Below are 23,034 nucleotides of genomic sequence, written 5' to 3'. Positions count from 1 at the left end.
CAACAAGTGACTTTTTTTTCTTCTCTTCCAAGATTCTCCATCATCAGGTGATGATGAAGATGATGATGATGAGTCTGAAGACACAGGTAATGGCTTTTTCTTGAATTCATAGACTGTTTCTTTAAAGAGATTGTTCATCCCATTTCTACTCAGGAAGGTGTTGTGTTCGTTTTATTACAATATAGCACATATAACAATTATTATTCAAAACAGAAGATTTCTAGAATGTACATAGGGAACTGTGCAGCTAGGTGCATAGGACACAATCATGCACTCAGCAGACCTGAGCTCTTGTCCAGTCTGTGCTGCAAACTCATTTAATGACCTTGGACAAGGGACAGCAGCTCCCTTCCTCAGTTTCCCTGCCTGTAAAACACAAATGCATCAACTGTCTTTTGAAATGTGCCATGGAGGTATCTTATCTCATTCAGAGTTAAAGGTGATCGCCTGTAGCATTGGAAATAAGAATTCCCCTAGATTTGATACCTAGCCACCATAATAATGTGTGATCTAGAAGGTCATAAATGAAGGTCATAAAATGATTTATTATAAGGTCTTAATATTTATATTCTAATACAAGGGTGATGGTGACCTTCTAATAGTCTACATAGATTTGATGGGTATCACTTGAACTATAGTATTAAACCTGTCCTTGTATTTCAGTTTAGGCAAACTCCTTCTTCCTATATATGTGTGTGTGTGTAATGCTATACTGATTTTATGTGTGTGTGTGTGTTGCTATACTGATTTTGCATCAATGTAGAATCTGCATCTGTATTTTTTTTTACACTAGTTTAATGCTTTTTTTCTTTACTAGCTAGCTTGTTGTGGGAAGGCGCAACCATTGGCAAGAATCATTGATATCATAAGTACAGGCAGTCCCCGAGTTACGCGGATCCGACTTATGTCGGATCCGCAGTTACGAACGGGGCCCGTCTCCCTGGTCTCCAGCAGACCAGGGAGAGGAAGCAAAGCGGCGGAGCACGCGGGCAGCGGACAGCCCAGACGCGTCTGGGCTGTCCGCTGCCTGCGTGCTCCGTGGCTTTGCTTTGCTCCCCGTCTCCCTGGTCTGCAGACCAGGGGGACGGGGAGCAAAGTGGCGGAACACGCGGGCAGCGGACAGCCCAGACAAAGCAGAGCAAAGCTGCCGACCAGGGAGACGGGGGAGCAAAGCAGAGCAAAGCCGCGGAGCCCGAGGGCAGCAGGACAGCCACGGCGCGTCTGGGCTGTCCCGCTGCCCCCGTGCTCCGCGGCTTTGCTCCGGACGCCTGTGGTACAGTAGCTGGGGCGCTGCCGGTTGGTCCTGTAGCGCCGCTCTGGGCGCTACTGGACCAACCCGGCAGCACCCCAGCTGCTCTGCCCCAGGCGTCCTGATTCAGCCACTGCTGGTCAGTTTCAGCAGCGGCTGAATCAGGACGCCTGGGGCAGAGCAGCTTGGGTGCTGCTGGGTTGGTCCAGTAGCGCCGAGGAGCGGCGGCGCTACTGGACCAACCCAGCAGCACCCAAGCTGCTCTGCCCCAGGCGTCCCCAAGTCAGCCGCTGCTGAAACTGACCAGTGGCTGACTACAGGAAGCCCCTGCCCCGGGCTTCCTGGAATCAGCTGCTGATCAGTTTCAGCAGCAGCTGACTTGGGGATGCCTGGGGTTCTTAAGTTGAATCTGTATGTAAGTCGGAACTGGCGTCCAGATTCAGCCGCTGTTGAAACTGATCAGTTTAATTAGCGGCTGAATCTGGTTGCCAGTTCCGACTTACATACAGATTCAACTTAAGAACAAACCTACAGTCCCTATCTTGTACGTAACCCGGGGACTGCCTGTATAAACAACTCATTTGAATCGACACCTTCTCCTACTCCTGGTGAAATCAGACCCAAACATTAGCCTCACATTGTTTTCTTTTTTCAGTAAGGCTCTTTCAATCCTGGTGCTTGTTACTTGCAGTTCCATTAATCTGGATCATTACATGCTTCAGAGGTGTTAGTTTTGTGTGTTATTATGCACTTTATATTTCTGCAAGGCAAACTGTGTGTGTATGTTGTTAATAAATAAATGTCTTGTATTTGAACTCTAAATCAGCTATGTACCTTGGCAGATATTCAGTATGACTAGAACATTTCTCCTACCTACAGCATTAGATCTCTGAAACAGGTCTGTCCCTGTAATAAATCTGTACTGTGTCTTGCAAGAGGTAAACAGCAATTGGGGGGTTATTGTACCAGCTAAGCCATCGGCAGCAGTTTGTGGCTTTCTATTACCTGCTCATTTAGGGCCTGATCCTCCAAGGTAACCAGCATCTGCCAACTAGCACTCAGCACCTTTTAATGCCTGTAGAAGGCAGTGGAAGTGTAGCAAGTCATTAGCACTACTCAGGATTTGGCCCTAACTTAGAGAAACGCCTGATTTAACACAATTTATTGTTCTTTGCTAATATATATATAAAAAATGTGGCTTATAGTAAATGGCTTCATCTCTTAGCAGCAGGTGTCACAAAACACATGCTGGGTAGAATTACAAAAGGAAAATTTTTTCTTAACTTAAAAAGAAAAACCACACATTTTGCCCCCTATATGTATAGCTTACATTCTGGGTCTCCTTGACTAATAGGCTTCTTTTTTTAGAGCAGAAGGTAACCGCTAGATTTACATGAAGGCCTTGCCATGAAGAACTGGATTCTCTTTGGTTATACAATGGTCAGTTAGGCCAGTGTGCCAAAACAGAGAGCTGTAAAATCATGTGGCTTGTGGCAACATGAAAGTGCTTTTTCCACCAGACTTGGGCAGACCCATCAGTTAATCTTTGTCCAGTGTTCTTGGTTTATTGCATAAATGGAAGCCATGTCATGGACCATCTGTGATACATTTTGATCATTTAGGTCTCTTCCCTAACTCCCAGGGCAATGTATTCTGAGTACTTCATCCTAGGCTCTTGTGTGCAGTAGACATGTAAAATCCCATTTAATCGGTAGGGCAGTGGATGGGCCCAGCCTGGCTGGAGCAGCCCCAGCCCAGAGGGCTGCTGGCTTTGGCAGTGCACCACAGGTGGAGGGCTGATCCCAGGCACCAGTTAACCAGTAAGCATTACCTGGTAAGGATGAGGATGATGCTTATCAGGTAACCAGTTACCAGGACACATTCCTAGTGTGCAGTTCTGAGCCCCACACTTCTTGCTGGCAAAAAGCAATTGGCAGCAGTATGTATGTGCCAGTGAAAACCATGGTGACTATTAACAGAAACCTTCTATATGTGCATGTCTGAAAAGGAGCCAGGCTGGGATGATTATCTCTTCCTTCAGTCTCTCAGACTCCTGCAACCAAAGCTGGAGTAGCGTTCCCTACCAAAGCCCAGGGTTTCTTCCTAAATGGTCCTATGCCTCTTGTAGAGCTCTGGAGAACTACACGGATTGGGAGGGATGCATATGATGTAGGAGGCAAGTCCTTGGCCGGGGTGGGCAATAATTTTTGCCCGGGGGCCACTTCAAAAATTTGTGAAGTAGCCCTGGGCCTAAACAGGAAGGGGCGGGGCCTTACAGGAAGTAGGGTTGCCAGATGATTTAACCCAAAATACCGAACATCCCCCTCCCCCACCAAAAAAACACCGGGGGGAAATTATTGGGGGGGGGGGAGAGACCAAAGTTGTTGAGGAAAAAGAAAGAGACCCCCGACAGCAGTTATTAAGCCAAAAAAAAAATCAGCATGGTTTTTTGGTGGCAGCCATTTTGTTTTCCTGTTTTAGCCACAAGATAAGCCCCTGTGGAACCAGGCAAGCGAGGGAGGAAGGGCGGTTTCTGAGTGTGTCATAGGGTTGCTAGGTGTCCGGTATTTTCGCCTCCTGGCGGGGGGGGGGAGGAAATACCGGGCATTTTAGGTGTCCAGTATTTTCTGAATTTTTTTTTACTGGACAGGAGGCGAAAATAGCAGACTGTCCGGGTCAATACCAGACACCTGGCAACCCTTAACAGGAAGGTACGGGGCAGCCCTACCCCCAGACCATAATAGGGTAGGAGAGCCGTTTTGCCCCCTCTTCCCACTAGGCACTAGGGTTGCCAGGTATCCGGTTTTGAACCAGACAGTGGAGTATTTGAGCTTTCTGTTCGGGAAATAAATTGAGAGAGTATAAATGTCTGGTATTTTCTAAATAAAGATGTAATGTAGATTGTGATGTAATGTCAAGTGTGCCTGGTATTTTTGTTGAAACGATCTGGCAACCCTACTAGGCACCCGTGCTCTGGAAGAGGCTTGGCACATTCCCCTGCCCCCCAGGCCAATCAGAGTCCGGGGGCGGAGGAGCTCAGGAAGCCGCCTCCTGCCCTGCGAGGAGCACGTGGCACTATGAAGGGGCAAAGGAAGCAAGGATCTGGTCCACGGAGGCCCTTTTGCCCACCTTTGTCCTTGGCCCTTCCATAGGAACTTGCCTGACGGAAGAGACCTCGATGGGAATCTGGTGGAGTTTCTTCCTCCCCAACACACTCTCAGGCTTTCCCCACAGGGAGGAGAATATTGTGGCCTTTAATTATCAGTCCACGATTGTATCAGGAGTCTCACAATGCGGGGGATTGTCTTAACACGCCAGTTCCTGAATTCATGTGATTGTGAGACTCTCAGCTTACTTCCTTCTGATTTTGTTTTTTAAATAGTCTTTCTAGCTCTCATGGCTGCAGAGAAAAAGCTTGAAATGTGATCCTCTGAGGGTTCCAGGATGAGAAGGGAAATAGAACATCCACCTCACCCCAAGAGTGTGCTTTTGTTAATGTTGTGGTTTTTAAGCCAATCTCATGAGCTTTTGGAGTCTGGCTTGTAATTTTTTGAATTATTGGGGCTGGAAATATTGGTGGTGGAAATGAAGCAAAGAGTCTCAGGACACACAATGCAGAAACCCTGCAGAACGCTGAGGCAATACATATTCGTGGAGTTCTCTGCTACTTTCATCTTCTTCTAATCCTCTGCTCTTAACAATGAAATTGGAGGTGAACCCCACTTTAAAAAAAAAAGCACATGGAACTATCATCTGTAACTTTTAAAGCGAATCACAGATTTGCTGCAACAAATTACAAATTGTGATCTGTTGTGCAGCACCTAAGATATCTACAACTGTTCTGGTTCTAAAACCAAACTCTTCTTTCAGGCCCTCCTCTCCCATCTCTCCTATTTTATCTATTTATTAGAACTCCCTGCTGGCTAGCCCAAGCACCTTCAAAGAACCAACAGTAATCTCCAATTAAATCTGACTGTGTACTCAGAGGCGTCAGCTGGGGAAATTACACAATTAGACTTTCCAGTCTGGTGCAGAATTTCCTGGCAAGGCCTAATTGTTAAATGAGTGCTCAGCTACATTAATTATTCCAAGTATTGCTCCTCTTTCTATAATTGGTCATTCAAATAGGATAGGTGGTAAGAATCTTTAACAAATAAAGTGAATCATTAGGTTTAGCATCTGATTATTGGAAAGGATCTAGATAATATTTGCAGTTCCATTTCTCACATCAGTGCATGTAGATTTACTGCATGTATTTGCACTCACAGGAGTTTATGATTTGCATTTCACAGGAAACTTAGCAGTGTTTTTCTCCCAAAAAAATTAAAAGCAATCCACATGCATGTTAAACTAAACATACTGTCATTCTGTTAGCTTCCCTGGAGAGCAAGAATGAACACACTTTAAGTAGGACACTGCCATAGATATTTATTCTCTGTCCAAGCCTGACTAGCTGTTTCCAAATTACACCAGGGTGGGACTTCAGCATGGGAGATCCCAAGATTTTAGAGACCCTTTTATGAAAGTGCAGTCATGTGGAATAGAGCAATTAGTGTAATCACTGTGGGTCTGCTCCTGCTCCTGCCACAGCACTCCCTCCTTTGCCTTGTGAGCTTTAAGGGCCCAATCCTGCTCCCTGCTGTGTCCAGCCATAAAATATCCTCTGATTTCAGGGGCTGTGTTTGTTGTCAGTAGGGTTACCAGATTATTTCAAAAAAATACCGGACACACTTGATCTCAGATGGGGGTGTGGGGTGGCCTGGAGGAAGTTTGGGGGGAGTGGGACTGGCCAGGGGAAATCGGGGGGAAGAGGGGGTGAGATGGAAGGACAGCTGGCGGGAAGCAGAGTTGGCTGGGGGAGATCGGGGGAAGGAGCCAGCCAACAGGAAGCATGGTCCTAGCGGGGTGCATGGGTGAGTCCAGCCCCCAAGATTCCATCCTCCCCCCCTCCTCTCCTCTCCACTGCGTAGTTGTGTGCTGCCTGACTGGTAGACACACTCACGCAATATGAGCATGTCTGCCAGCCAGGCATTATGCAACTATGTACTGATATTCATAATAATAATAAAACGTACTTAATTAGAAAATACCAGATCTTTATATGTCCAGTATTTTCTCAACTTGTTTCCCTGGACAGAAAGCTCAAGTACCGGACTGTCCGGTTCAAAACCGGACACCTGGCAACCCTAGCTGTCAGTGACTGATGTAACCTGAACTTCTCTCATGAAATCCTAACTCACTTGAAAGTGAACATTGATCTGGCTGCAGTGCCTTTTGCTTGGGAAGTTCAGAGCTGAACTTTGGCCTGTCCTGTAGGGTTGCCAGGTGTCCGATTTGAACCGGACAGTCCAGCATTTGAGCTTTCTGTTCGGGGAAACAAATTGAGAAAATATAAATGAGAAAGTATAAATGACCGGTATTTTCTAAATAAGATGTAATGTAGATTGTGATGTAATGTCAAGTGTGTCCGGTATTTTTGTTGAAACAATCTGGCATCCCTACTTTCAAGCCTTTTAGCTGGCACTCGGAACTCCAGGAGCAGCAAACATGTCAATTAAGGGATGACTCCATGCACTTCTTTAAAAATTTGGTATCTCTGCACAAATACACTAAGCAGATATTGTGCACCTGAAATAAAGGAAGTCAGCAGCTGGAGGATCAAGGCCCCACAAAGCTGGCAAACCCCTGTTCATTCCTCTGGGCTGTTGCGAATAAGCTTGCAGCTGCCATGTGATCTGCTACTTAGGCCTTCTCCCTGTCATGCCTGTGGACTCTGCAGGGGAGCTGGTTGTAGCCAGGTTGTCCCCAGTCTAGTTACAACACAGTTAATCATAGAATAATAGGACTGGAAGGGACCTCGAGAGGTCATCGAGTCCAGCCCCCCGCCCTCAAGGCAGGACCAAGCTCCGTCTACACCATCCCTGACAGATGTCTATCTAACCTGTTCTTAAATATCTCCAGAGAGGGAGATTCCACCACCTCCCTTGGCAATTTATTCCAATATTTGACCACCCTGACAGTTAGGAATTTTTTCCTAATGTCCAATCTAAACCTCCCCTGCTGCACTTTAAGCCCATTACTCCTTATCCTGTCCCCAGAAACCAAGAGGAACCAATTTTCTCCTTCCTCCTTGTGACACCCTTTTAGATATTTGAAAACCGCTATCATGTCCCCCCTTAATCTTCTTTTTTCCAAACTAAACAAGCCCAGTTCATGAAGCCTGGCTTCATAGGTCATGTTCTCTAAACCTTTAATCATTCTTGTCGCTCTTCTCTGTACCCTTTCCAATTTCTCCACATCTTTCTTGAAATGTGGCGCCCAGAACTGGACACAGTACTCCAGCTGAGGCCTAACTAGTGCAGAGTAGAGCTGCAGAATGACTTCACGAGTTTTGCTTACAACACACCTGTTGATACAACCTAGAATCATATTTGCTTTTTTTGCAACAGCATCACACTGTTGACTCATATTCAACTTGTGGTCCACTATGATCCCTAGATCCCTTTCCGCCATGCTCCTTCCTAGACAGTCGCTTCCCATCTTGTATGTATGGAACTGATTGTTCCTTCCTAAGTGGAGCACTTTGCATTTCTCTTTATTAAACCTCATCCTGTTTACCTCTGACCATTTCTCTAACTTGCTAAGGTCATTTTGAATTATGTCCCTATCCTCCAAAGAAGTTGCAACCCCACCCAGTTTGGTATCATCTGCAAACTTAAGCGTACTCTCTATCCCAATATCTACATCATTGATGAAGATATTGAACAGTACGGGTCCCAAAACAGACCCTTGAGGAACTCCACTTGTTATCCCTTTCCAGCAGGATTTAGAAGCATTAACAACAACTCTCTGACTACGGTTATCCAGCCAATTATGCACCCACCTTATCGTGGCCCTATCTAAGTTATATTTGCCTAGTTTATCAATAAGAATATCATGTGAGACCGATATACAATGATGATGTGAACCAAGTGTTGCTACCAGGTGACTGAGCCAAAGCCTTAAGCTGGTGTAAACCTAGATGCCAGATCCATCCGTGCCATTCTCTAGATCAGCATTCTGAACCACTGGCTGCCGGGCTATGGTGGCTGCCGGAGCTGAAGCCAGCTGTTTGCAGCAGCTCTGGGTGCCATGGCTAGTGTACACCCTGACCCCCTGAGCTGCTGCACAGCAGCTGGCTTCCAGGGCGCTACAGCCTCCGCCTCGCACCCCCCCACTCACCCCTCCGCTGTTGGAGCACGCAAATATGCAAATAAAATGTTACTGGTCCCCCAAACATTTGGGTTTGGTAGTCTGCGGTCCCGATCTCCCGCAATTCAGGCTGTGACCTAATCCTGTAATATTAAAACACTAGGTGAAAGGAGGGTTATTTTGCTGGTAGGACCAGATTCTGACTTCTGATTTGCATAAACAGCTCACACTGGCGTCAACAAGTGCGCTTTATGCATATATGAGGGCAGAATCAGGCCCTTAATACTCATTCTTCATGATTACAGCGGTTGAAAGGCTGTTGAAATATTTGGGTCCATGTGGTCTGTAGTCTGGTTGATGAAGCATTAAAACAAATTAGAGTTGAGAGCAGTGCAAACAATACAGCTGTTCTCTGCAAATAGAGATGTGCTTTCCTGAGTCTACAGCTTCCACCTCCTTCCCACAACCTGATGGCTTTTCAGCAAGGCAGGGCAGCTACAGCGACACGGAATTTGTGTCTTACGTTTGCAGATGCTACAATTGCATGCTGGTTGGTGCAGTTTACGTAGCCTATATTGTAAGAACTTGCTTGCCAATTCCTTGGGCCCTTGAATCCGCAAGCCAGTGTTCCCTCAAGTCTTTTCCATCCATGTACAGAATAAATGTTTTATGTGCACTGAGGCATGTGCGAATGTGCACCACTTGTAGAAACAAAGAACCTAACTGTGGGTGCCCTGCTAATCAGCTGGGCAGCATTGGAATCTCTCTTGAGTGGCTGCTTGAGTGCACAATTTACCCAGAGCCATCGTGGATTCTCCCTCCCTGATCATTTCTGAAACCAGGTTAGGGTTATCTTTCTAAAGATCTGCACGAGGAATTATTTTGGGGAAGTTCTGTGGCTTGTGTTATACAAGTCAGATTGTGTGATCACAGTGCTGCTGGCCTTGGAAAGCTATGTCCGGTAGGAGAAAGTTGGCAGTCGGATTAGATCGTGAGGGCTCTTAGGGCATGTCTACACTGGGGAGTTATTTCAGAATAACCCGTTATTTCGAAATAGGCGAGTGTTCACACTACCAAACCGCATCCTCAAGAGTGAGGATGAATTTCTTGTCCCATTTGAGTCCAGGAAGCTCACCTTACATGCTTAATTGTTCCCAACCCTTCATGGATGCACATAAAGATGAAGAGGGTGCAAAGGGCATTCTCCCATCCTTGAATGCCTGAGTCCTGGACTCACTGTTAACAGTGAGGTTAGCACCTCTCCAGGAGAGCCAGGGAAGTTGGCACTTCCATTCCTGCTGTGCTTGCTAAAATCTGGTGACATTGTGCAAGCATAGTGTCTTGGGCAACTTTCTTTTGGGGTGGCATATAGAGATGTGGATACGGTGATGCTCCCAGCACAAGGTTGTAGAAGAAAGTGCTTGCTAATTAATCCTGTCCCCTCCTTTCTCCTATTGGGCAAAGCTTTGCAGGCTAGGTGATGCAAGTGCTTGAGGCATTTGCAAGCAAGTTCTTGTAGCTCAGACCAGATAAACTCCAGCATCCAGATCAGGAAAAAATGACCTCAGGCATTTGATGTGCTGGTAAAGATAGGGCAGGTCGGGCTCTATGATGTAAGATCAACTCTGTTTTTGTTTTTCTAGAAACAAGTAGAAACATGACGCACTAAACCTATGTAAATAATCAGTCTGTGCTGGGGAGGAATAAACTGGTAATTTAACAGAGGAAAAAATAACTCTCAGTTTTAGGTGTGGGTTCCAGGGGATTCCACAGCGCTTAAAAGTTTTGCCTGGAATTAAAATGAAATGCTGAATTAAGAATCAGCAAGAGGCAAGGACTTTCCAAGTTAGACGTGGGCACTTGTAGCTTCAAAATCATCCAGCCAGTTTAATACAGGCATGTTTCTGAGATGTTCTGAGACCTCAGAAGAAGAAATATGAAGCCTAGAGTAGTTTACCTGGCTAATAAAAGTGGCACTTTTTGTATGTGCTACATTTTGGGTCCACATATGGGATATAAAATATAGCCACACATAGTGACTTCACTGGAGCTGTAACAGTTTACAGCAGCTAAGGATCTGTCCCCTTCAATCAAGCTTGCAGAACTAAGCAAAGCATGAAGTTACAGCGATTATAGTCTGGGCACACCCTGGTTCCTTAAGAAAGATACAAAACTGGGCAAAGGCCCAGAATTATTGAGGGCTTTAATAGGAATGAAAGCCTAAGTGGCAGCATTTCTCAGAGCTGACACGCACACGCACGCAGTAGGTAGTTTCTAATCCATTGGACGGTAGCTGCGATTTACTATTGACCCACGGCTGCTCTGCCACAGCAAGCCTTGATTACGCACTGGAGCTGAGAAAAATAAAAGAGAGTAGCATGGCACCCTCCTGCTGTGTGAGAATTGACGGTACTCATTTATTGTGCTGCAGTCTGAAACATGTCAGTGTAGATGCCTGCGAGGTGATTTGGGACTGGGATAATCTCCTACAAGAGGATGTACAAGTCACTGTGAGGCTACGTCCATCCAAATCTTAATGCCAACTGGTCTGTGTACCTGTGTGGCTCTGAGCACTGTAGTGCCTCTCAAATGCCAATGATGTTCACCCTGCATTTCACAGATGAGAAACTGAGGCACAGGGCTATGAAGTGGCCTACAATCAAGTTGTGACAGATCATAGCATTAAACTCAGTGGTTAGAGCCCTAATGTGGACAGATCTCCAGGAACACATTGGCTTGTTACCCCATGTTGTCTAATCCATTTCACAGAATTTCCAGGCATGACTGTGTCTAAATGGCAGATGGTGCATTGTCCGTGCTAATGTTCCCACCCGGGTGTCTGCAATTTTTAGTAATGGCAGGAAAAAATGAGGCCAAAAAGTCAGTGGAGACAAGGCTTTAAAAAAGGAGAGGAGATTGAGTAACACTTTAAAAATCCCATTAATTTCCAGTGTCATTGAAATTCATTATGGCTGGCAGCAAGATGTTGGAACAGTGAAAATCCTTGATTTTTTTTTCCAGTGGGACCTGGGTGATTTTGCATTTGAAATGCAGGCTCCTAAGCCACTTCGCTGGTTTGGGGCAGGTTAGCCATGGAAAGAAGTGAGGCTGTTATCCTGCCGATGAGACAGACTGAGGAGTTTAAAGGCCTTGATGTGCTCAGACACCATTCTCACAGGATCAGCCCCTGTCTGCGTGAAAGACACGTCTTCCTCTTGTAACAACTGGTTTGCATGCCCTGCATCTCTGGGGCTGGCAGTCCATTGACTTAGTTGTAGCTGCCAGCCTTTCTTTCTTCTCACAACCACTGGAAGCCATAAGGGCCAAATTCTGCCTGCCTGCGTCTCCTTGAGTTTACTGGGAGCCAGATGCATCAGAATGTAGCCCACAGGGTGATGTAAAAACCACCCAGAAATACAACCCCGTAGTATTTTCTTAGGCAGAAATCACATCTCAGGAGACTCTTTATGCACCCCCCCCCCACCCCCCACCCCCAGTGTAATGAGTTTTCTGCCACTACCTTAATTCGGAGTTAATATGTAATGGTTGTAGCAAGTGCCAAGCATCATTGCTGTCTACTTAAGGCAAATTATAGAAGTATCGTGTGTTAACAGCAGTATTAAAACTAATCCCTGTTCACAAGTAACATGAATCCTTAAAACTGAGATCACTTGTAGTTTAAGAATGTAAACATGAAGTTTGGTTTTTGTCTTTTTTGTAACAGGCATGGGACACGTTCCCCTTTATTTACAGGCAAACTCCTCCAGTGCTTTTGCTAACATTACTTTACCTTGACTCATTGCTGGGCGATCATCACTCTTTTGCAATCCCAGCACCTTCCCGCCACCCACAGTTCTTGGCTGGCATTCTGCTGTCATTTGTAGAGTCTGAGGGCCAGATTCTGATCCTAATCTGGAATGACTCCAATGGTTGATTACATTGGAGTTCCTCTAGATTTACACTGGTGTTATCAAGAACAGAACCTGGCTGCAAACAAGTCTTGTATGTAGACAGCATGGTTGTATTTGTGAAAATTATTTGGCTGGAAAGTATTTCAGTGTAATTCATCTTAACTAAAATAGGGAGCAATTTAGTTTCTTCCAGGTATGCTGAAGCCCAGAAATAAGCCTGTTTGTTTTGTCTCTCGTTTCTCAGGTGCTCCTTATTGGACCCGTTCAGAGAGGATGGAAAAGAAGCTGCTAGCTGTACCAGCTGCAAATACCGTTCGCTTCCGTTGCCCTGCAGCAGGCAACCCCACCCCATCCATATACTGGCTGAAAAATGGCAAAGAATTCAAGGGAGAGCATCGAATTGGGGGCATCAAAGTAAGGCATTGAGGGTCTGATCTTGACCATGCTGTGTTTGTTCATCCTTGGGTCTATGATTGACGGATCAGTCGGTTCTAGTGTTCACTGAACAAGTCTGAAGGGCAAGTGAGCATTTCCATGAGCATTAGGGCATATGACCTTTTTTTGTCCTCAAAATGTTTTGCCTAAATTATGTATAAATTGGGTTTCACTTAGTATTGCTCATAACCCCGGGCGACTTTGTCAGAAGTGAGAGAGGAGGAGATCAGCGTATGTCATCATGAACCACAGTGACTGTGTCTGAATGGGAATCTTTTTGAGCATAATAATTGTTCAGATGCTCAAGTGTTAACACTAGCTGCTGCCTGTTTAGGGGGTAGACCAACTCCGAGCATTTGTGTGTGTTTCTAGTCTTTTTTTGTTTAAAAAAGAACCTAATAAAAAAGTCCTGGAGTATTGCTGTGCGAGGCGCCATAACTAGATCCAAGGTACAAAGACAGGTTTTAGCCAAATTACAGAAGGGTGTACCCAGAGTGTGATGCCACCGAAATCAGTAAAGAGATTCCTGGCATACGTCCATGTAACAGAGATCAGACACTGGACTAAGCTCTTAAGCATCTCTCTCTCTGTGTCTCTCTCTCTCTCTCTCTCAGACACGTAACGGGAGTAGGAATGTAAACAGTCATTTAAAAATGTAACCATCTAACCACTAAAAAATCCTAGCGGTTACACGTGCTGTTGGCTCTTCAGTATAAAGCTTTTATATCAACTTTATATTGCAGAACCTGCAGCAAAGCCTCTCTCCCAGGGAGTGAGCGTGTAACCTGTGGATGGCCAGAGCCGCCCCTGCCTACGGAGCTGGCGCAGCCCCTTTTGTAGTGCAAGCGGGAAGCTGCTCCAGCCCCTACAGTTAACTGAAACCTGTTATGGGTGAGGCTTGTCCGTTAACCAGTTAACCACTGATGTCCCTAAATGCAAGCCCTGAAGGGACTGGGTTCTGTTTGGGATCATTAACATTCATGTGATGTAAATGACTGACTTGTGAACCAATGGAAGCCCCTTTGCCCTGGGTAATGCCAAAGAGGGGCAGGTGGGCAGTGTGATTTCGAAGGTATTGCATCCATGATGTCTACAAAGTCCGCGGACACTAAACCCCACGAAATGATTGCCTGACCAGATGAGTTATCTAACCAGCAGTTTCTGCACCACATTGAAATTGTAGATCAAAATAAGGCAGCAACGTAGCAGGAAAATTGGTTGCTTTTGTGTCCCCCTTCCACCTATATCCCCTTTGTACTATATCACATGCCTTCCTGTTTACCATTTTGTAGAATAGAATAGCTGGTGGGATGGTTATAAACACAACAGAGTCACAAGGGAGAAAAATCTCTTTCCACACTGTTTTCCTCCCTCTTCTCTCAGGCTGCGCTCCTCGAAAAGCTGAATATGACTGTTTCCCTTTAATCTTTGAAGCTTCCTTATCAGCACTGAAATTACATTGTGGTTTGTGAACAAGATTACACAGCCAGTTCTTGATCTTTGGAGAAGTTAAGAAGTGAGGAGAATCAGAGAGGTGGTACTCTGCAACTCATCTGATGATAACAGTTCCAAGTCACCCAATGCAGCACAAACATTTTGTACTAATTACATGCTGTGCAGATCATCATAAACTGCTTTCAGGCTTGTGTGTGCAGTTTTAACGGCATCATACAGAAATGTGTGATGACAGCTGCAATAAATTATGATCGCAGAATTAAACCTAAAGTTAAAAGTAATTCCACTTCCTGCTTTTCTGTGGTTTGAATCTATGCTTGAGTTTAGATAGTAAAGTTTTATCCTCTGCTTCACAGTAACATCTCTTGCACCAGCATGCTTTATTTCTTTATTGAGACCTTCCAACAATAAATAAATGTTTAAAGAGCCATCAAAGACAGTGAGAGGCCCATTACAGTTATATTGGTTTCAACCCCCTGTCTGTCTAGGCACAGATCTCTCAGAATCTCTAGGTACAGAGACATTTCTCTGTTTCTTTCCCCCTGAGCTTGTTAGAGCTATGATACTCTCTTCTATTGTAAATAGGCCAGTATGCATCTGTACTAGAAAGTAAAAAATCAGCTCATTGTTTTATTTACTGACAATTAAACTCTTCAGGTACGATTGAGCTTCCCTCCCAGGATTTAGGCCAGAGATCGACAGCTGGTGGAGCTTGGACATTTTATACTAGCCAAGGATCGAGCCCAGTGGATTAACCTGCAAAGCCTAGAATCACGAATATATCCTGTTTCTCTTTTTCTCCAGAATTTAGAATACTTTAGACTTTGCTGTTTTTAAATCTGCAGCCAGCAGAATTAAGCTGGAACTTGTATCATGGAAGTCTGGATTTTTTTTTTTTAAATATCACATTCTAATCTCTTTTTTGCCTGTAGATACCATCTAGTGTGCATCAAAACTGAAAAGTGGGGGTGGGGGGGGATAGAAAAAGATTTCCAAACATGGATGAAGTAAATTCTGCACAATTCATCCTTAAATGGCAGGGGAGTGAAATTCATATGACTTATATGAAATTTCCCAAAGAGAATTAATAGTTAAATCCTTGCTGGAATCTATAATATTGTAAGCCTGTATGTGTTAAATGACCCTAGAAGGGAATAGGGGAGCGGGTGGGGGAGAGATTGAGGATTATCCCTTCCCCAGACTATTGCACCAGCTTGCATACCAGTCTAGCAAACATAGGCTGAGTTTTTAAGTGTGTCTGCAAATGTTTGTCTTGCAAGGAGCCAAGAATGACAACACCAAATAAACCAGAGGGATTTCTAGTATCTCACTGATTTGATTAATGTCTGCACCACGTTACTTCATGTTTCTCATGGTTTATCAAGAACAGCAACTGCCCAAAATTGGGAGCATCCTTGTGATCCCTTGGGTCTGGACTTAGCTTTCGAGTATTATTTTTCCTTAGTTGTTGTTTTAAAAAAACTTTCCAAACACCTGTGACATGAGGCACCTGGCTCTGAGACACAGTTTGAGTCTGTATTCAGACCCCGTTTCTCCAGAACTTAAGTCCCGTGCAATAAGGTGTTGAGCACTTTGTCTAGAATAGGCAAATGGCTGGATGTTTGGAGTGTTTGGGTCCAGATTTATGACACAGCTCTGCCGTGTGTTTCATATCTGGAGCCAAACTTTACCAGAATTCAGATCATAGATACTACAGAGATGGGTGTTTTACAAATGCCTACGAGAGAAGAATAAAGAGGAATGTGCAGAGTCAAGCCTGTAATGCAATCCACTATAGAGAGAAGGTCACTATAGAGAGACTAGTCTGTCAACTATCCAATAAGCATTTACTTATCATATAATCGACTAGTCCTTAACATCCTAGTGGGTGGAGAGTAGATATTGGTAACACAAGTTAGGTTAAGGATTTTGGAGGGGAGTTGTGGTTCTTTAAAGTCATGGAGTCCATTTAACCTCTGGACCGCAGTTGACTGGACTATGTGGTGCTATCTGATTAAATGCCTTTGAACCTCTTTCAGTTCTGTAAAGAAAAGCACAACATGGATATGCAGCTATGCAATGATGTATTATTTGTTTTACTATTGCACATGTGAGCTCTTGTTGTAGACCAAGATCCCTAGGTGCTCTACAAATGAGAAAAAAAAAATGTCCCAAAAAACCAGTTGCTTCACTGGGCGGGAGTCTTATGTTAGGACCCCTTTACAATTAGGTTTGTAGCATAAATTGTCTTTAAAATGAAAAAAACTTAAAAAACAATGAATAGTCCTGCAGCGAAAGAGAGGGGATGAGGAGGGATAAAGAAGGAAAAAATAGGGAAAATAATCTTGTCAATTAGAGTGTCCATGCTAAATGAGGCTAAGAGAGTGGGCCTGGTTCTTAGCTTTTGTGCCTGGTGCTTAGCTTTTGATGTCATTAGGGTATAGAATGTAGTAGCAACGTAAGTGACTAGTCAACTATCTGATAAGCAAAAGCTTACCAGATAGTCAACTAGTCACTTCCCCGCCCCTTGCTGCCTCTATCCGTCCCAGATGCTGGCTCTTAATAGATTTAAAAGGTAGAGTTGCAGCACGGTTAGCTCCCACTGTGGCTCCCCCACTTATCAACTAATCGACTAGTTGATGGAAAATCCATTGACTAGTTGATTAGTAATTAAAATAATTTAACAGCCCTAGAATGTAGCAGCCCATCTAGTTCAGGTCTTTGTTCATTCCTTGATCGCATGTGTCAAATCTGTAAATGAAAGCATGTTCTGCAACTTCTCTCTCTGCCTGTTTTTTGAATTGCTTTGTAATATAGTCACTTTTAGATCTGTTAGAGAGTGCTCAGGCAAGTTAAAGTGTTCCCCATCAGGTTTCTGTGTGATACCTTTTCGAAGATCTGATTTGTGTCCATTAATCCTTTGTCGCAGAGACTGTCCAGTTTGGCCAATGTACGTGGCAGAGGGGCATTGCTAGCACTTAATGGCATAGATCACGTTAGTGGACGTGCTGCTGTATGAGCCTCTGATGTGGTTAGGTCCTGTGATGATGTCTTTAAAATGGTCATGCATTAGATTTATACATGTGCTGCAGTCCCTGCAACACTAGCAGAGTGGATGTGAAGAAGCCTGTGAATAAAAGACAGAGGCCAATTGTCTTTGGTCATTTGTTCATTGTTTGCAATGGTCCAATGAAATATTAGCTGGTGGTGTCTTATGGCTGGCGCTTGCCCCCCCTTTCTGTAGCTACGGCATCAGCAGTGGAGCCTCGTGATGGAGAGTGTGGTCCCATCAGACCGAGGAAATTACACATGCGTTGTGGAGAACAAGTATGGCAGCATTAGGCACACTTACCAGCTAGATGTATTAGGTAAGATTTCTCTACTTCCTTGTAACTTCTGATACACGGTTGTCAAGTGAATCTTCGATGTCTTAGGTACAAAAATGCTTTTGGGCTTCATCATAGCCTGCCCCCTGAAATGATGCTGCAGGTACATAATGGCATACCTAGCTGGCACTCAGCCAGAATTCAAGCAGCAAAGGGGCAGGGACACTGACCAGCCTTTTCACTGTCACGAACTTGATTGAGGCATGTTGACTGGGGCATGGTTTGGGAAGCCTATGCTGCAGCTCCTCGTGCAGGTAAGCAGAGAGCACTGGTCTCTGGGTTTGCTCCTCCAGGGCTTTTAATGAGCCCTACTGCAAGCAGTTAAACTACTGCTTCCATGCAGACATTGGTGGTGGTGCTGAAAGCAACAGAGGGACATGTGGAATGGGAAGAGAGGTTAAACATGGGTTCCCCCTTTTCATTTCAGAAAGGTCACCCCACCGGCCTATCCTCCAGGCAGGACTGCCTGCCAACCAGACGGTGGTGGTAGGGAGTGATGTTGAATTCCATTGCAAAGTGTACAGTGATGCCCAGCCTCACATCCAGTGGCTGAAACATGTGGAAGTCAACGGCAGTAAATATGGATCCAATGGGACTCCGTATGTCACAGTGCTCAAGGTTGGTAGACACCATTTGCTTTCTCGTTCAGGGGAGTATAATGCCTCCTCTGTGTTGGTCTCAATATCTCAGTGGCGTCTGAACTGATTAGGAATTTTAAGAACTCCCAGAAATGTTACCCTCCACGATCCCTCCATTGTCAAATGCTGTTGCAGTATTGCTAGAAAGCTACGTGTCTTCATGTTACTCTGGGACTAGGGAATGCTCTTACTTCCATGGCAGTGAATGTGCAGACTCCTCAGTTAATCCAGGGATAGAGGTGCCTATTCAGAACAACCACTCACAAAGTTTGAAAGCATAAATAAGGAGGCCTTCTGAAAATGTACATCGATTGAGTAAAATCCTGCCACCACTGATGTCAATAGGGATTTTGCCACTGATTTTGGGAGGAGGGGTCCAGATTTTATCTGTAATGGGTAAAGTAGATTGTTTTTAGTGTTCATCCCTATTAATTTACTGTACTAATAATACAGGTAAGGAACCTTTCTTTTGTGTTTAAAAATATGGTCCCAAATCCAATCTTTAGTGACCTCTGTGCAGAACCAAGTTTGGCCCATGGTTTATACTGAGTGTTCAGTTTTTAATTAAGTCTTCATTTCAGAAAAAAGAAAGAGAGAGAGAAGCAGAAAGCAGGTTATGTTCAAAGTCTTGCTGTGTTAGGAACTACATTTTCTCCCTTTTTAAGATCATATTTTTGCAGCTAGTTGAAGCTTTGGTGCCTAAATTGATGGGAGGCAACAATGATATCTAGAGTCATGTTAGGTTAATTACAGTTAAGTATTGCCCCAAACTGTCAGAGGACATGTACAGTCATTTGCCTTATCACACAGTCAGAGTCACATTGGTTATTACTAACTACTGTGCTGGTGATTCATTGGTAAAATTTATAGCTGGTGTTTTGGGGGTGAGGAGGCATACAGAGAGCTCAGAGCTGTGGACTGAGATGAACACAGCATTCTGCAGATGGCACTATTATTTGACTATATGTTAAGCCACCCACAGGTATATAGATGAGAGGGCAAATAAATGTCATTAAGGGTAGCATTTTCAAAAGTGATGTTTACGCTCATAAGAGCTCAAGTTTCATTAAAATTCATTGAGACTTGAGCTCCCAAACTCCTATGTCACGTGTGAACATGATCTTAGGCTCCTTAGTTTCTTGATTGCGTCTGAAAATTTTGCCCTAAATGTATAGAACCAGGAGAGAGACAAATCAGGGGATGGGTTTTCCTTCCCTCTGTTCTTCTAAAAATTAAATTGCTGCCTGTAGCTATATTGCACTTACGTTGAGAGTTCAGCCCAAAGATTAGGTGTTCTCATTTAATGGAGACAGTAAACTTTTTTTAGACACTCATAAACAAACTGGAACCAGGAATTCTAAAACACAGCAAAGCCCCAAGCAGCATTAACAGTTCAACACTACAGGTCTGGGGGGGGAGAGAAGGAGTATTGTTTAAATCACATCATGTGTGCACTCCAAGTTTCCCTTGTATAATTGTTCCAGTGTTTATAGGGGAAGGATAATGAGAGTAATCTGGGCAGATGGGATTGCTTTAAAAAAAAAAGACCTTTCTGAGTGGCACACAAAGCAAGAACATTTGGCTGTAAAAGTCCCTTTCGACAGTAAAATATCACAACTGTGTCATTAAAAACGATGCTCCCCGTTTGTTTCTTTGTTTACTAGAAGTGTCCAGAAACAGTTATGTCACAGTTTGGACCAAAACTGAAACGGGCAGAGCTTACCTTATTATGTATATTAGCCTGGATAAATAAAGAGCAAGCAAATGGTTGCGGAAGTTATGCCACTTGTGACGATCGTATCATAATGAATGATACGCTGTCCGATGAAATTTGGCCTAAAATGGCTGAGAAAAAAATCAGTTTTACATATATGTGCATACCTCTCCTGCATCCTACATAAAGCAGTGTAAAGCAGTGTGGTACTTGGGCCTGGGAACAAGAATGTGACCGTAAGTCTGATTTCTTGTGTCTCTGCTCAGACCAGTGACAATGATGCAGTTAACACTTCTTTTGAGCCCAGACTCAGGAGAGCATCCCTCCTCTGCTAAGCACTGAAGTCCCATTGATGCTTAAAGCTAAGCATGTGCTAAGTGCTCTGCTGAACAGGACCAAGTGCAGGCCTTCCAGTGTTGTGAAAGAACATGGCCCAGGGACAGCAAACAAGGCTAAAACTGACTGGTCCACCATTTTCTTGGATTGAGCAAATGCAAAAAGAAAACTGTAAACAGTGAAAAGTGTATTAGACTTTTAAAATCCTTTGCAGTTTGCTAAGATGCAGTGTGTAAATCCATTTAAAATACATAGGGCTCAGTGGAGTTACTCCAGAGATCAGAATTTGGCCCTTTGTTGTCAACCCGAGAGTGTCCCTTTAGTCAGTTCATTGTAAGTTCCATGGCACGTTTTTTTCCTACATGTGAAGTTAAAGAGCGATCAGACAGTATGTACACTGTTATAACTCAGCCAAGTAAATGATAATAGAAGCCAGAGGCCTTGGAAATCGTTACCCAGATTGAACTAACACATTGGAAGAAATGGTCGGAGACAGTTCTTCAGTATTTGGCACCACACTAGCTGTGCATAAAGATTTGCTTAATATATGTATATATTAATTTCCCATTGATTTCATAGCAAACTATCAAGTGTTGTAACACGCCACTCAATGTAGTCTTTTTTGCTCCATATGTGGTCCTTGTGGAATAAAGTACTGCTACCTCTGGAAGCTCACAAAGTTGTGCAAACAGCAGATGGTGTAACAAACCCCTGATCCTACATTGCTGTGGCTAAGACATGTATAACTAGCGTATAATTTTTAGACACTGAGAGACAGAGGTGCTAGATTATTAGAACTGCCAAATGCCTTCTCCTGTTTGGACAGAGTGAGTTATGCCTTCCTAAAAGTACAAGTACAGGCAGGCATTTGAAAACAAAAGGGTGATTTTTATTTTTATTTAATGGCAACGGCACACTTATCTTCCCTACTTCTGATTAATCGTGACTGTGTCTGGCAGTGTTAACTGTGGTTTATGGCATCAGGGCTCCGAGAATTTCCATTTCAGGATGCATCATTGTGCTCAGCTAATGGGCCTTGGTTTGGTGCTGTCATTCTCAGTTTTGTATGATTTTTTGTTTTTAAAATATTAAAAGATAAGGTAAATCACTAATATTTTGGAGCTAATGTGCCCCCTCCTCTTGGAGCTTTCCCCCACACTATTCTGTCATAGAGCAGAATTTGTTCTGCCCTTGTGAAAGCTGACAGTGGCTTAAATCTCAGTCCCCAGCAATGCAGCTGTGCTGGAATCATACTGTTAAGAACCCCCCCAGCCGTGGTGGCCTTAAAAGAGATTCCTGGTTATAAGTCTCCCCAGTGTAATCTTGACAGGATTCGAGGGACGTGATGAGGCTGCCCCATCTCTTGATCTTGGGCAAGTCCCAGGTTCAGCAGAGGGGCTTCTGCGGAATCCAGAATATGGGTTAGATGGCACATTGGAAGCAGCTTAGCCTCCTTTCATGCAGGAGGGAAGGAAAAGCTGCATGTCAAGATTGCCCTCTGCATGCAGAGCTGGGGGAGCACAATCTCTCAATTACATTTAAGGCTACACTTGAATCTGTTCTGAAATTGCTTGACAAAAACAAACTGCCATCTGGATCAGTTACCTCAAAGCTGGGCCTAAATCTGTGAACAAAAATAATTCTGTAGGAGGAATTAGCAGGATGCTCTGAGGAATGTTATCCATGTCAGGGGGATTGAAAATTCCTCATTCTAGTCTCCAGCAAGGGACAGTGTTAGCCCAGGATAAACTGTGCCCTCTATCAATACATAGACTTTAATTATAAATAATGAAGCAGCAGCAAGGAAACTGGCTGATTTAAAGATAAGTTCAAACCAACTTTGCAAAGTGTGAATCTCAGCAGTGAGATCACGTCTGAAACTGCAAAGTTCACATTGGGATTTGAACCCTATGCACATCTGGAATGAGTTTTAAGTTCCTAATTATAGAGCTGATCCTGCCATCCTTTTTTGCAAGTCAGATCTGCAGAATCAGACTCTAACATTGTGGTTAGAGATTGGGCCACGCAGGGGAATAACAAAGCACTATCACTTCATTTTATCTTCCAGAATTGAATGGGGTATTTTTCTAGCCCTTCGGGGGCCACACATTTTCAGATAAAAGAGAAACTGCCATTTCAGCAGCTTCGAAGATGAGAAATAAAACCCCATTTAATGGTCTGAAGTTGAGCTGATTTATAAGCATCACTTTATTTAGTAAAGAAGACTCTCCTATGTGCAGTGGAAAAAATTACAGCTAATTTCTGAAAGGCAAAGTCAGCAGTAGGCTTCAGACTGCCACTGCTTATATTTTGTCTCCAAATTCTATTTTGGAATCCTGATAATTGAAACAGTATTTGCTGAGTTGGGTTGCAAACACAAATCTCCATGTAAGCCCTTTTCCTGCTGTTTCTGTCTACACAGTTATTAAGAAACCATAGAATCTCTGGCTGTCTGGCTACCGTTAGGTGCAGAACAGGATAATGACCTTTAAAAAAAAAAAAAAAAAAAAAAAAAAAGAAAGAAAGAAAGATGATGTATGCCTTTTAATGGGAGAAGCACCAGTAAAAGGAGAGGAGTGAACTTGTGCGCTGTTACTGGGCTGATCCGGGTCCCCTTGCTCACTTAAATCTTCAGTAGTTCTCCTCACTTGAGTATGGTGAGCAGAAATGAAAGTATAAATTGGTCATGCTCAATCAGTCCTAAGCTAACGTAGCTTCG

At 44.0% G+C, this 23,034-nt stretch overlaps 1 protein-coding gene across 4 annotated transcripts in view; it reads left to right on the top strand.

Annotated features, from left to right (window-relative positions):
* Positions 1-23,034, top strand: part of FGFR3 (fibroblast growth factor receptor 3) — an 89,705-nt gene that overhangs the window by 44,687 nt on the left and 21,984 nt on the right. For all 4 annotated transcript variants that reach the window (XM_075930900.1, XM_075930899.1, XM_075930898.1 and 1 more), the window contains exons 4-7: positions 33-86; positions 12,596-12,765; positions 17,486-17,609; positions 18,055-18,245. In XM_075930900.1, coding sequence (XP_075787015.1) covers positions 33-86; positions 12,596-12,765; positions 17,486-17,609; positions 18,055-18,245 — 539 coding nt within the window. The remainder of the gene's footprint in view (positions 1-32; positions 87-12,595; positions 12,766-17,485; positions 17,610-18,054; positions 18,246-23,034) is intronic.

This window comes from Pelodiscus sinensis, chromosome 5 (genome assembly GCF_049634645.1).
Source record: "Pelodiscus sinensis isolate JC-2024 chromosome 5, ASM4963464v1, whole genome shotgun sequence".
Taxonomy (NCBI): Eukaryota; Metazoa; Chordata; order Testudines; family Trionychidae; genus Pelodiscus; species Pelodiscus sinensis.
This window is presented reverse-complemented; position numbering and strand designations above follow the sequence as displayed.